Raw genomic sequence first — 13765 nt, 5'->3', positions numbered from 1 at the left:
GAAAAGATATTTTTTCATGTCATGATGTCTATCTATGCTTAAGTTATGCTGATCAAATAAATTTTAACAGCTGTTTTGTGAAAATAGATAACCCGGATAATGATGAGAGAGAAGTAAATATAGATAATGTAAATACTATATCTTACAATTTCATATTATAAATGTAATCTCAATGATAATCTACTATTCAGTTAATAGGACAGCTAAAATGCCAATAGAAGAATGCATCGATATAAAATAACTATTCTAATAACTATAAATAAGTTTCAAATTTTAAAATGTCTTCTCAAAAATAAATACCATTTTACCGAAATTCAATTATAACTTAATATTTATAAATAAAGACTTAAATAACATGTAGGTTACATTTCATTTAAGCATTGAAAAGCTTTTAAAATATAATTTACTTTATTTCATTGCAGATTTCATTTATAAGAATAAACACTTTATTCTTTATACTTTATCAATATTTTAAGTAATGTGAGCTTTATAATAGAAAAATAATTCACATAACACACATTGCGATATGAAACTTATAGAAGTCCATTATATTCAGAGAGTTCAGTAAAAATTTTATTTCATGTAGGACTTCAATCTTTTTTTAACTTTTAAAACGGCTGTAGAAGTATATTTTAAAAAGTTAAATATTCCTTAATAATAAACACTTCTAAATTTTCGTTTTACTTTACTGCTTTTTTTCTCAAAAAAAACAACAACATCAAAATGATATATTAAAAAAAAAAAAAATATGGATCAATCTTTAGAGAAAAAAACATGCAAGTTGGCGAGGTTAAATATTCGTCCCCCCCGTATATTTTTTGATAACAGAGATTTATAATGTACAAGTAAATAATTTGTTTAAATGCAATTAGAAGATAATTTAAGTCATCAAAGATTAAATTTTCATTCTCATATATGAACATTTTTGTCAGAGAAATTATTTTGTCTTATTATTATGTATCATTTTATCTTATATCCCATTTACAGAATTATATACTTGCTGTAAATCAAAGATATCTTAAAAGATAATTTGTCACTCAAACTGTAAGTACAAATGGGTATTGCTATAAACAGTTTTGATTCATACCTATTGTTCCAGGAGAGCCGATACTAACTCCATCTTCCCGAAGCCATAGCATCACTTTTATAAAAGGTCGTACAGCAGGTGGGCTTTGGCACTGGAGAATCGCTGTGCTGCCTCTGATAACAAAATGATCAGAGACATGGACTTCGTACGATTGCTGTAGAACTGGAAAAGAGAAAAATAAAATTCACTACCTAAAGGGAAAAAAATCAGAAATCAAATTTTCATATTACGTTACAATTTTAAAAACAATATTCTGAGCCTAGCACAAGAGAATTCATTTCCTACAATAGTAGTGCAAATCAAGTTATTATTTACAATAAAAATTTGGTATACCATGTTTTTAAAACTAACTTAAAAAATGTAAAATCATTTCTCATAAGCCTATTAAAATTTTAAAGCTTTACATATCTTTAAAATTTGTGATTGTGAATTCTTAAAATTTTTATATTAGTTTTTTTATCTGAATAATTGTTTTCTATTTTTTAACCTTATATGCTTGAATTTTGCAATAGATTTGAAACTATATTCCAGAGGACTTACCCCTTTTTGTCAAAAACTGTATGCAATTAAATAGTAAATATATTTAATATTACATTGCTATCCAGTTTTAAGCTATGTTTATTTTAATACATTTGGAAATTAGTTCAAAATCGACTGCAATATTTGAACCGAAAAGTGAAAAGAAAGTTAATAAAAACCTGGAAGAATGTAAAAAGTTTATTCCAATAAAGATAATAATGGTGAGATTAAAAACAGAATTTTGCAATACATAAAGGTTGATCATTCTGAAACAATCTTAAACATTTTTCTCTGTATTTTTGCTTCATTTGCAGAGAAAAATTATATTTCTGAAGAAGAAATTTTATTGATTTTTTTTTTTTACAATCCTCACTTTGTAAGTTTATTTAAAAAAAGGAAACAAAAATGATACAATGAAATAAAAGCATGTGTTATTTTAAACTAGTAAATTAATGATTTGAGCTAATTGAGTAAAACAGCATTATTTAAATATAAACCGATATTCGTTATTTCTATATTACCACTCTGCCAATGAAACTTTCAAGAAGATACATCACATGAAAAATTAAATATCATATAATTAAAGATATTAAAAGAGTGGCATTCAAGAACTCATTTATAACTTTTTTCAACTAATCGACAAGAAAATATTTCTCCGATAAAATATTCTGGTAAATAAAGTTATTCTTCTCTATATGGATACGTTAGGGTTACAGTTTTTATTATTTTTTTGTATTGGATAGTCGGTATTTAGATTCTACATACTTTAAGAAATTTAGATTTGAAAGTAAAAGGAATAAAAATATTTAAATCAAACTTGAAAAATAGTTCCTTTCAGGGCTAAAAAAAATAGATTCAAAATTTGGAGAAAGGGAGAAAGTCTCAGGAAATATATAGAATATTTGAATACTTTAACATATAGATACATCGAAATATTATTTTGCATAGACATTTATATTTTGGTATATACTATTTATTTAAATGAAAATATCCTTTTTATGAGACCGGTTATTTGTTTCTCTAGTTCTACTTGCTTTTCTAGAATCGCATAACTACGAGTATAATAATATGGATATAATTCCATATCTAGTTACATGGAATGTAATATTTGAGGATTTTAATCTAACCCTCTTTGATCTACCCTTATAATATATGAAAACATTCTGTTTTTCTTTGCATATCATTTTATATTAATGAAAATTCTTTTTCCAGCATAAGGATTCACAACTTATAACAAAAAATAAACTTCCACCTTTTTTCTGATTATCGAAATTTTTCTACTACTTCCACATTAAACAAAATATAATAACATGGTTTAAAATCATGTGGATGATTCATCTCTATTAGCACAAGATATTGCATGGTATCCCTACAATGCTGTTTGGTATTCTAAATAAAGAACACTGTCATAACAATATTGGTCATTTTGTGTTACAAATTGAGCATGAAATGATGCATAAAACATCATTATTACAGCAAAAAGAGCAATGCTTCCATGATTTACAGCTTGAAAATTAAACATCCTTTCTACAACATGAAATGAATTTATCATTCTTAATATTAGCTAGTTTGCCACAAATGCTGAACGACTGTGGGTGTTATTGATATCGTACATATAAGTTGTGGCAAAATGATTAATGCAATTAGTGTAAGTATCTAACTCTACCCATTCGTATTCACCTCATTAATTATTCAAAATTACAGAATACAGACTTATTGTGAATAATTATCGCTTATTATTAACGTCAAATACATTTAGTATATTTACTTAATAAGTGATGTCTTGACTGATGGCAACATATATATCAATATGATAAAATATGTATGCTATAAAAAAATCAGTTAGAACAAAGAAAAAAAATAAAATTCCTTTTAACCCTTTATTTACCGAATTATATTGCCATCAATTTTTAACTTCATTTTTGCACTAGTAAGTAAGTCTTCTTGAAGAATAATCCCAGAGAACCCAGGAAGAATACTTTAATTAATACAAATATCTTAATTTAATTATTAATTAAATATTTTTTATTCCTACTTTTAGCTTATATTAACTTCTTGCTATTTGGGTTACATTCTCCGTGTTCTTTAGAATACCATCAACAAAAATTGTCATATTTCGAAGATATAAGCCATATTTAAATGGTACTTTTAAGTACCGTCAGTAAATAAATGGTTAAAGAAATGATTATTTTTTAAATTTTTAAATGCATAGATAAAGTTTTAATAATGTGCTAAGTAATGAAAATAATGCAGTTCATTGTATAAAATGATTAATTTTCCATCATGTAACTGGAAATACTGTAAACTATTGACAGTTGCATTATTTAACTTTTGTAATGATATTTTAAAATCTCATTTAAACCTTAATTTCCTAAGTTTCTTTTAAAATTAGTTCATATTAACTTCATACTAAAATGTTCTTTTATTTCCTGTCCCAATTTCCATATTTTATTTAATTAATTTTACACGTGCTCTATAAAAAATACTCCATCATTTTCTCATGCTCCGAGTGCAGGGATAAAAATTCCTAACGCTTACAACATTCTCTTATAGATACTTAAATTTCCTTTCTTAAAAACATGTTAAAGAAATCCCTATCAAAATCTTATAGAAAAAAAAATCAATGAAAGAAAAAAAAAATGGTATCTTCTGCTCTTATATCACGATGTAGACTGACGTATTTCTTACACGATTATTCTTCCTACGCAAATTATGCATTCCGTGGTGAAATTATATATATTATATATATATATATATATATATATATATATATATATATATATATACACATACAGGGGGACTCTACGGTCTGACCATTTTACCTAGAGATACCAAACTAAACACTATTTACTTTAAAAAATGATAATATTTAAAAAGCAGAGATTTGTTTGAAATTTTAATTAATGGAAAAATAAACGGTGTTTATTATCATTTATTTTAAAACTATTACAGCATAAAAATAATTTTAATACCATCTGAAAATTAAAAAAAAATATCGTTTCAATTATATCATTTTTTTTACTTCATTGGTAAAGTGAAACTAGTATCATTTCATGGTTATTATTAATGTTTCATCTTGTTTTTTTTTCTTTTCTTATTGATGAAAGTATAAAATTATATTTTTTTCTATATTAAATAGGTCTCTATTTAAACTACTCTTTTACTACATTTTTCAAAATTTAATTGTATTTATAATTAAGATTTCATTCATGAATAAATTAAGATGCTCTCTTTTAAATGCAACTGTATCCTTCCTTTATTAAAGCACTTTTGAATATATTAAATATAACAATGAGGTCAAAATGCCTTTAAACAAAATTGAATACATCTTCTTAAATAGAAAATATGTGACATGTGCTAAGCGCTATAAAACTAATAAAAACAACTTAATCTTTGAAGTTAAACATAACTTAAGTCAGGTCTTTTGTTTCGTATTCATGTATACTTTCGCATTTAACAAACTAGATTTAATCAGAAGTTAAGGAAAAAAAACATCATAACGTCAAAAATGACATATCTCGGTAAAAATGACAGAATTTTTCTCTGCTGTTGCTCCTCCCCTTCCAAATTTGAAGCACCATGAAACAATTTTAAGCTAGCTGTCTCGACGACCGTCATTTTTCTGTCAGATAGTGTTTTGAAAAATTGAAGCTTTATAGTTTGCTTCAAAGATTAAACATAATCAAGGTGACTTTGAAATTTTTTTTTCTCTACACACTTCAAAATTCGTTATTACGGGAACAGACGATTTTATTCATGTTTAGAATAAATAGACAGTCTGATGTCGAATTTTCGAAGTTTTATTGAAAAAAAAAGATAAATTGATTGTGTTATGTAATGATTGAATCTTCTTGAATTATTTGCTTCATAGACAATGCGTTTGAAATGAATTGCGACATATTCGAATAATCAAATATTTTCAAAAATATATATCATTGTAAAAATATTCAGACGCAGTTATAAATGCATTTTTAGATAAAACACTGTTTGCATTATTTTTAACTATATCAATTGTTCAGTTAATTAAAATTTATGTCTGTCACGGGCAGCATTTTAAATCTAATGGTTCTGAACGCGCAGTATAATAAATAAAAATAACAGCTATTTCTCAAAATTAATAATATGAAGGAGATTATTTGTCTACTGTATAGTTTTAAATGTCAACAAATCGTATAATACAGATAAATTTTCGCTAAATGAGGCAATTTGTATTGAAGACATGCAAATTATTGTATAAACTGACAATAAATTCTCATTGCTAATCTTATCAGAAGTATTTGGATAAATTCATTGAACTATTTAGAAATACTAAAGCACATTATAAATTACAGTTACCGAAAATAAAAGAAAAAATCTTTTGATATTCATGATTTAAGGAACAAATCTAATATATTTCATGTCTTTTTATACATTTTAAATAATTAAAGTCACGGTAAATTATGTCTCAAGTTATCTTTCTTTCGGAGAGTTTTTTTAACAATATCATATACATTTTAAATATTAAGAGTTTCGCTATAATACTTCTCAGTTTATCTGTCTTTCGATTTTTTTTTAAAAATAGTTTTCGATTTGATTTTACAATGTGACCGACTTTAAAGTTTTACAGTATTATAGATATATTTTTTACGTAAATCAATATTTCTAACAATGCTTTTAAAACGAAATGAGATTTTAAATGGAGTAATTATATTTTATCTATCTTGATATAACATACATAGCTATTACTTATACAATAAAATATTTTTTGCAGAATTAAGATCGCAATATTTCGATTAAATGAACTTTTAAAAATATTTTTCCAATAAAATTGAAGAAATAATGTGCAAAAGCAATATATGATTTCCGTTTCATCTAGTAGTTATACTTTTAATTTAATTTGATTTGATTTATATTAACATATTTAAAGCAACACTAGGGCAGTTGTGGGAAGGACACCGTAATTTTGAACCACAGTCAGATGACGAGGACGACATCTGAACTGCCATCTTTTCTCTTAACTGCCGCCCCACATCAGCAATTTAAATTATTGGTTTAAATTATAGGGCGAACTAAATATAATGAGTGTTGTTGCTGAAAACGTTCAATACAAACAGAAATATCAAATTGTGTACATTATTTAAAAGTATTCATAATTGATCAAAGGGTCTTCTAATTAATACTAACTTCTATAAATAATGCTAACTATCAGGAATAAATTTGCAATTATAGATATAAATTTTATTTTTAAATTTCACAAATTCTTTGATAGTGTTGCTTGTCAATACTCTAATTTAGCATTATTATTATTATTTTTTTTCATTTACAAGTACTTAACTGCCGTGATTTATCTTGAAAGAGAGAAAATTACTAACTTATATTTATTTTGAAGTTAGTTGTTCATCCAATATGAAATTAAAATTTTTCAGTGTTTCATATTTTATTCATTAATAAAAGAATATATATATCTGCATATTTCAAAAATAATAGCGGGGATCAAACTAGAGCTGCTTGTTACTAATTATCAAATTATTTGACAATTTGGATGATAATTATTTGGAAGATAATTAATAATAAATAATTATCAAATAATCTAATGCTAACTTATCAAACAGGAATTGTTAAATTAATCAATAGGTGAACCGAATAAATTTTAGATTCCGAATCGTTTCTTAGAAGTGATAAGATACATTTATTAATGAAATCAGAGAAAAATAAATATATTGATGAGGACGTCGTGACCGCGTTACCACGTAAAAAGGGGTGCAGCAACTTCTGATGGTAAAGGCCTCTGAGCACCCGAGGGCAGCAGTGTGACTTCCGGCTTATATGAAGATGACACTCACACACTCGCTTGCACAACCCCTTTTTACGGGGGGCGGGGCTCATTCACACACCTTGCAGATAGAACGCATGGTGAAGAACAACTATGCCCGAGTCCGGGATGCCTAGATCATGGAGAAGACGCGCTACCCCTACTCAAGTACGCCGGCTAATAAATAGATTCAACTTATTAATAGGAACTGTGAACATTTCATACAGGTTAAATGAATCAAAAGTAAGCACTTGATTAAAAGCACGATGATTTTTTTTTCATTTTTTCAGAACATATATTTTTTAACTGATTTAATATTTTTTTTTTATACGTGATCAGTACGAAATTTCATCAAAGCATTGCATCACGAAGTTTTTAAATAAATAGGAAAGAAAATATAGCTTCTAATTTACTGAACAGAAAAGAAAACTTGAAATAAAATGTTATGAAAAAGAAAAAAAACAATTAATATAAGAATAAAAAAACCTTGAAAAATACTTTTAATGTTGTACCAATTAAAACCACAAAATTATTTTTAAAAAATAAATAGTTTTTCTCAGCATCAAAGATGTATTTTGTTATTTTCTAACTACAGTTCTTTCGAGTGAATAATTTTTTCACTCTTTTTTTTTTCTCTAATTACTTGCATGTACTTCATGATCTCAACGGAAATTAATATTCATATTACACCTCGCATGTTTCCATCGTTGAAAGTAACAAGAATTTCTTTCAGTAATCAAATAATAGAGAACTGTACATAAGAAAGGTTTTAGAAAAAAAAAAAAATGAGAGAAGATTGACTCACTGGAATTAGACTAAGAAAAAAAGTTGGCCATTGAACAGAAATAAATTTAATTACTGGGAGGCCGTAAGAGTTAGACTTTTTGTTCACTTAGCTGAATTCTCACAATGACTGGTAGAAACCGTAAGTTTGCCATTTCAGTCTGTTTGCAGAAATAATTAGAGTGTTTGCTTCGATTCGGTAGAAGCTGTTTTATAGAGGAGCACTTTACTTCTTACATGCATTGTTTTCTTGTCTGAAAAGGGGAAAAAAAAAGAACCATTAAAAGTTCTTGCGTAGCCTTGGGTCATGTTTGACATATTGAATTCTCGACGACTTTCTTTTTATTGAAAGCATCCTGTACGAGATTTTTGTCACAAGAAGGTATAATGATTTCTTAGAATGAGGAGAAAAATCAATGCTTCCGGCCATATTGAGGATTTAATGATGGAGAGTGATTAATTCGAAGAAAAAAAAATGTTAGAAATTTAATTTCGAAACTTTTCTGAGAGTGTCTCAAGCGAAAGTAATGAAGTTTAATTTCTACTCAGCTTATTTTTCAGGAGAATAATTGGACATATTATTGCTAACAATTTATTTTTGGTCAAGGACTATGCCATTTTGTGCAATTACCTTCTAACAGAAAAAAAGAAAGGAAATTCCATGATTCAAATTATTGTAATTTAATACTTAGATTGCCAGATAAGTTTGAATAATTAGCATAGAAGAAAATAATTTTAGTTGTTCAGGACATGAAATTTTATATATCTTGGACAATTATAATAATACTTATTTCTCCTCTTTTGTTTATAATGCAAATTAAGGTATCTATCTACGTGTAAAAGGCAGTTTCACAAATTTTTATTATTGTGTTATTTTAAATCCCATTTATTTCGGTTTCCAAATCTGTGCTTGTTTTAATTCTACGATAAATATAAACCGAGATATGCCATATTTTTATAAACCTCTGTAGCTAAAAAACAAACCGGAAATACTAATCGGAAGTTGAATGCTTTTCAACCTTTTATAAATACACGTCTCTCTGAATCATAAATTAATTTATATAATCTATTAGCAAGCCACGTTTATTAGAATACGTTTTGAGTAGTTTTTATGCCAAAAGGATTGGTAATTACATCTGCTTTTGAATATTTCTTATGTTTGCAAAGTATTTTTAGTAAAAGACAAATAGAAAATTTAATGTTTTGAAAAACTTATTTTCGTAAAAAATTTCATACGCAAAACATTATATCTTAAAAACTTATTAATGTATTACCTTGAAATTCTGCACATATGTTACCTTAAGCTTTTCAAAGGCAATCAACTAGGGATGTAAATTTGCCTTGAGTAGTTTGTTTTATAGCTGCCTAATGTAATTTTCAACAGCGAATTTTATGAAATTTTCAATACAGAAATTCTCGCTGGCTAGAGCATTTTTTGAAAATACATATATTTCTTAGATTATATTTCATTCCTTTCATCACAGCTATAAGTATGTTGTGTATAAAAATAATTGGGATATGTGCAATAAAATTCTTTATAGAGTCTTTTGCTTTTTGTTGCAAATTTTACCATTTTTTACCCAAATTGACACATTTTATAGAATATCAATTTTCACAGAATTTCCTGAACAATATTTTTTTTTTAATTTTTGCAATCACATTGACTCAGAAATGACTGGAAATCACTCATTAGAGGGATTTTTCAAAAATATGTATCCGTAGTTAGACAGGTACTTTAAAAGTGGCTAATTACTTTGCGCCATTTTACTAACCACATTCATCGTAATGTTCGAGACACTAAAATGTAGAGCTAATTTGAAGTCCAATGATAATTCATCAATGACCTTCAAGAAACAGACTAATAAATGTTTTTTTTTAATCTCTACCATAGATTAATGAGTGTCTGAGCATGTTTCAGCACCCTGTAGACTTATTACCGTATGACTTAGAAATGCTAAATTTTATATTTATATACTATATTGAGAATCCCATTTTTTTGAAATTTTAATTATTATTATTATTATTATTAACTAAAACCTAAGATATATTTTATCGTTTCTACATTATGCGTCAGAAATATTATCATGCTGATAAGAGTTTTATCTCATTTATGGATTTTTAACCTATATTTTTCTAACTATAGTAATTTATTTATCCTGCAGTTTATTTGATTTTAAGCAATATTTTTAAAATTTAGGGAAAATAATTGAGGTAATTATCTGCATTATCCATAATTGCAGTTGCATTAAGGCAAAAGATTGTATTGCCTTAACAAATTGCATACAGAAATAGCAGTTACGTTAAGGCAAAAGAAAATTATTTGTTTAAAGTGGACTAACAAGATAAGGTTTCAAAGGCACTGTGATGTCAGGAACTACATTCCACCTGAAATGTTCATGTATACTAACACACAAAACGGGTGGAAGAATAAATAATTAACACGGCTTTAATATATTTCATAATTTAGAGTTTTAAAATAATTTGTTGAAGTATTCATGAACAATAAATTACTCATTAAATTAAAACAAACTATTTCACTCCATCCTGTATATGAAATAATACTTGAAATCGAAATTTAATTTCTAGAGCTTTGTACATATAAAATCAAAATCTTTGTGAACAGAATATCATTATTTATTAATAAATATTGATATTCTGCAATTGTGTTTGAAAATTTACTTTGCGCTAAAAAAAATGCCCCAGTTAAGTCCAATAATTCATTAAATGATATTTAGAAACAAAGTGATAAAGCTTTATTATATTTAAAATAAATGAAGTTGAATTCCAATTGCGTGTTATTAGCTAAATCTAAAACAATGTTAAATAATTTATTTGATTTTAAAATATCAGATAAACTATTCTTCAAACTTTGATTTATTCATTACCTTGAGATATTACATAAAATTGATATATTTTCTTAATTTTTGCAATGATAAAAAGATTTCATAAATTCATTTGCTGGTAAATGTTGATAGTATTGGAATATTTGAAGCTTTTCTTTCTTCATACCCACATACAAATAAATTACTTAACCCAAAGCTACAATTTACAACCCAAAATACGATCAAATATGTGACAGAACAAAATAAAACCAAGCAACGCTAAAATTTACACATCCTTTTATATTATTGATTTTGATATATGTTCTGAGCAATCCCTTGTGAAAGAATTTCATTAAGCACATCAATTAACCAGTCCAAACCTAATCAATTAAATTGCGTCACAAACTATAATCGACTGTTGTTTAATGATAACGCTGTTATGACATTATTCCAATTCTATTAGATGGCATTGCATCCAGTTATTGGAGTTATAGTGTTTTCTGCCTGCTTTCCGCCTGGATCATTACTGAATCTGCGTTTAGCATCAATTAGTAATTCAACGTCGTTATCGGAACAAATAGAGATATGTGGATGTAGAATATTTAATGCACAGATTCTGATTAACTCATAATTACTAATAATGACTAATCATTTTTTTTTGTTCAGGCATATGAGGACTGATATAAAAATGTTCACTCAGTGACTGAATTAAAAATGTATATAAAGAGATTCTTTATGGCTTTCTAGTCTGCAAAATTTTAAGTCCATCACTAGCTAATGATAATATTTTGAAAGAGAGAAACGCCTTAATTACTTATATACTCTAATTGCATATATAATTATTATGGGTGAAATGGGTATGATTATCATGGGTGAAATTAAAAATATCAGTCAATCGCTAATATTACTTTAGGACAAGAATATTATGGTAATTCTTTCTGCTATATAATAAATACATAGGTCTCTCACCTAAAGCTGGGAAATAATGCTGAAATTCCATAAAACGAAATTGAAAACTCTTCACAACAGGTAAGATAATTTTTGATATTATCTTAATTTTTGATGATTTTATGTTTAGGGGAAAAAAAAACTTCCGACACTTACATATTGTTTATATTTAAGGCTTACAGCTTAAAAATGTAGCATATAAATAGCAGTATTCACGGTGATAATTTAAAAATAAATTTGTCACGTAAATATTCGCCTTAATGTGAATGTTCCATATAAGACGATTTTCTTTTATGTACAAGAGTTAATGAATCTTCAACCGATTTTTTTATAAACAGCCGGTTTGCCGAGAATATAGGCTGTGATTTTTTTAACCCATTAAGCTCTTGATCATAATTTTCACATTCATGGGACCCTGAAAAAAGCATGTTTTTAAAAAGTGATAAGAGCTAGAGGCATGTTATTTCAATAGTCCTAGATTGTTCTATATATTTTGTAAACAAACCTTTCAAACGGGGACAAATAATGCCATCAAAATGTAACGGTCCGAGTAATCTTACTTCTTTATGCGTGTTGTTTCTCTAATCACAAATTGATTTCACTTTCTCATTTATCATTTAACTTGATCATGTAATAAGCTAAATTTTACTTCTTCAGCTTTTAACAATGGCCAATACAAGCCAAGCAGATAAATAGTTGATGTAACAAAGAAATTGGCGTAGGTTTCATTACAATTAAAATTCTGAAATTTATTTTTGGAAATTGCGAAACAATAAACAGTTAAAATAATTTCACACCTAAAGTAATTTTGTTTATAGAAAAATGTTTTTAAAATTTAATATATAAAAACCATTTTCGTCCATCATGATGAAGAAAATCCAAAATATGATAAATTTAAATACTTAAATAAATCGAAAGTTGATCTTCAAATTGTAATTTCATTATTTGAAATAAAAGTTTAAAAAATATATTCCGAAATGCACATTCCCTCCTTCCAATATATATCTGCGTCAAATTTGGTAGCTCTAATTCAAATGGTGTAGAATGTAAAGTCTCAATAGACAGAACTTATTCTATTTACTGTTGGCAAAAAAAGGAACGAAATGTAGAATTTGATTGAATAAATATTTTATTATGAAAATTTTATCTTTCACTGAAGTTAATAATGAGCCATGTTAGTATATTTTAAATAAAGTATCTAATATTAATTTTACTTTTACGGTTTCATGTTTAATTTTAAGTTTGTCCGAAAGTATTTCATGCTCATTGTTAGAAAGGATAAATAGTAAAATTATTAATTTCATTATTTGCAGTTTTCTAAAACAAACATTAAAGAATTCAGTCATAGTTTAAAAAAATCATGAAAATAATAAAATAAGGAATTGTAATATTTTACTGTAAAATTAAAATGATTTTAGTCTTTTCTGTCTTTTTTTTAAAGATACTATGTAAAAGTATGTTTTTGTTTATTTGCAATGTAATGCCTATTCTTTATGATCCTGAAATGCAACTAATATGATGTTAAAAAGATTGGAAAAAATTGTGACTATAAAACCATATTGAATTATAAAACCTGATATGCAATAATTACAAGTAATTTATGAAGATTTTGCAAATGCAGCAAGGTAGTTTTAGCTATTTATAAAAAATGAACCATTATAATGAAGAAAATGAAAATGATTTATTGCGGAATGTTTTTAGTGATCGGTCAATGTATGTAGTTTTATATATATATATATATATAAATGCATTAAAGAAGATATAACATGTCTTTTTTTTTTGCTTCTCTTTTCTAGTTTCAGAAGAAGTTTTCTA

General features: G+C 26.3%; 1 protein-coding gene across 4 annotated transcripts in view; it reads right to left on the bottom strand.

Annotated features, from left to right (window-relative positions):
* LOC129981841 (cell adhesion molecule Dscam2-like) overlaps window positions 1-13765 on the bottom strand; it is a 430627-nt gene that overhangs the window by 266665 nt on the left and 150197 nt on the right. For all 4 annotated transcript variants that reach the window (XM_056092863.1, XM_056092864.1, XM_056092866.1 and 1 more), the window contains exon 3: window positions 1088-1249. In XM_056092863.1, the coding sequence (XP_055948838.1) occupies window positions 1088-1249 (162 nt within the window). The remainder of the gene's footprint in view (window positions 1-1087; window positions 1250-13765) is intronic.

Source organism: Argiope bruennichi, chromosome 8, assembly GCF_947563725.1.
Source record: "Argiope bruennichi chromosome 8, qqArgBrue1.1, whole genome shotgun sequence".
NCBI lineage: Eukaryota > Metazoa > Arthropoda > Arachnida > Araneae > Araneidae > Argiope > Argiope bruennichi.
Note: the sequence above shows the minus strand (reverse complement) of the source record. Positions and strands in the feature narration are given on the sequence as shown.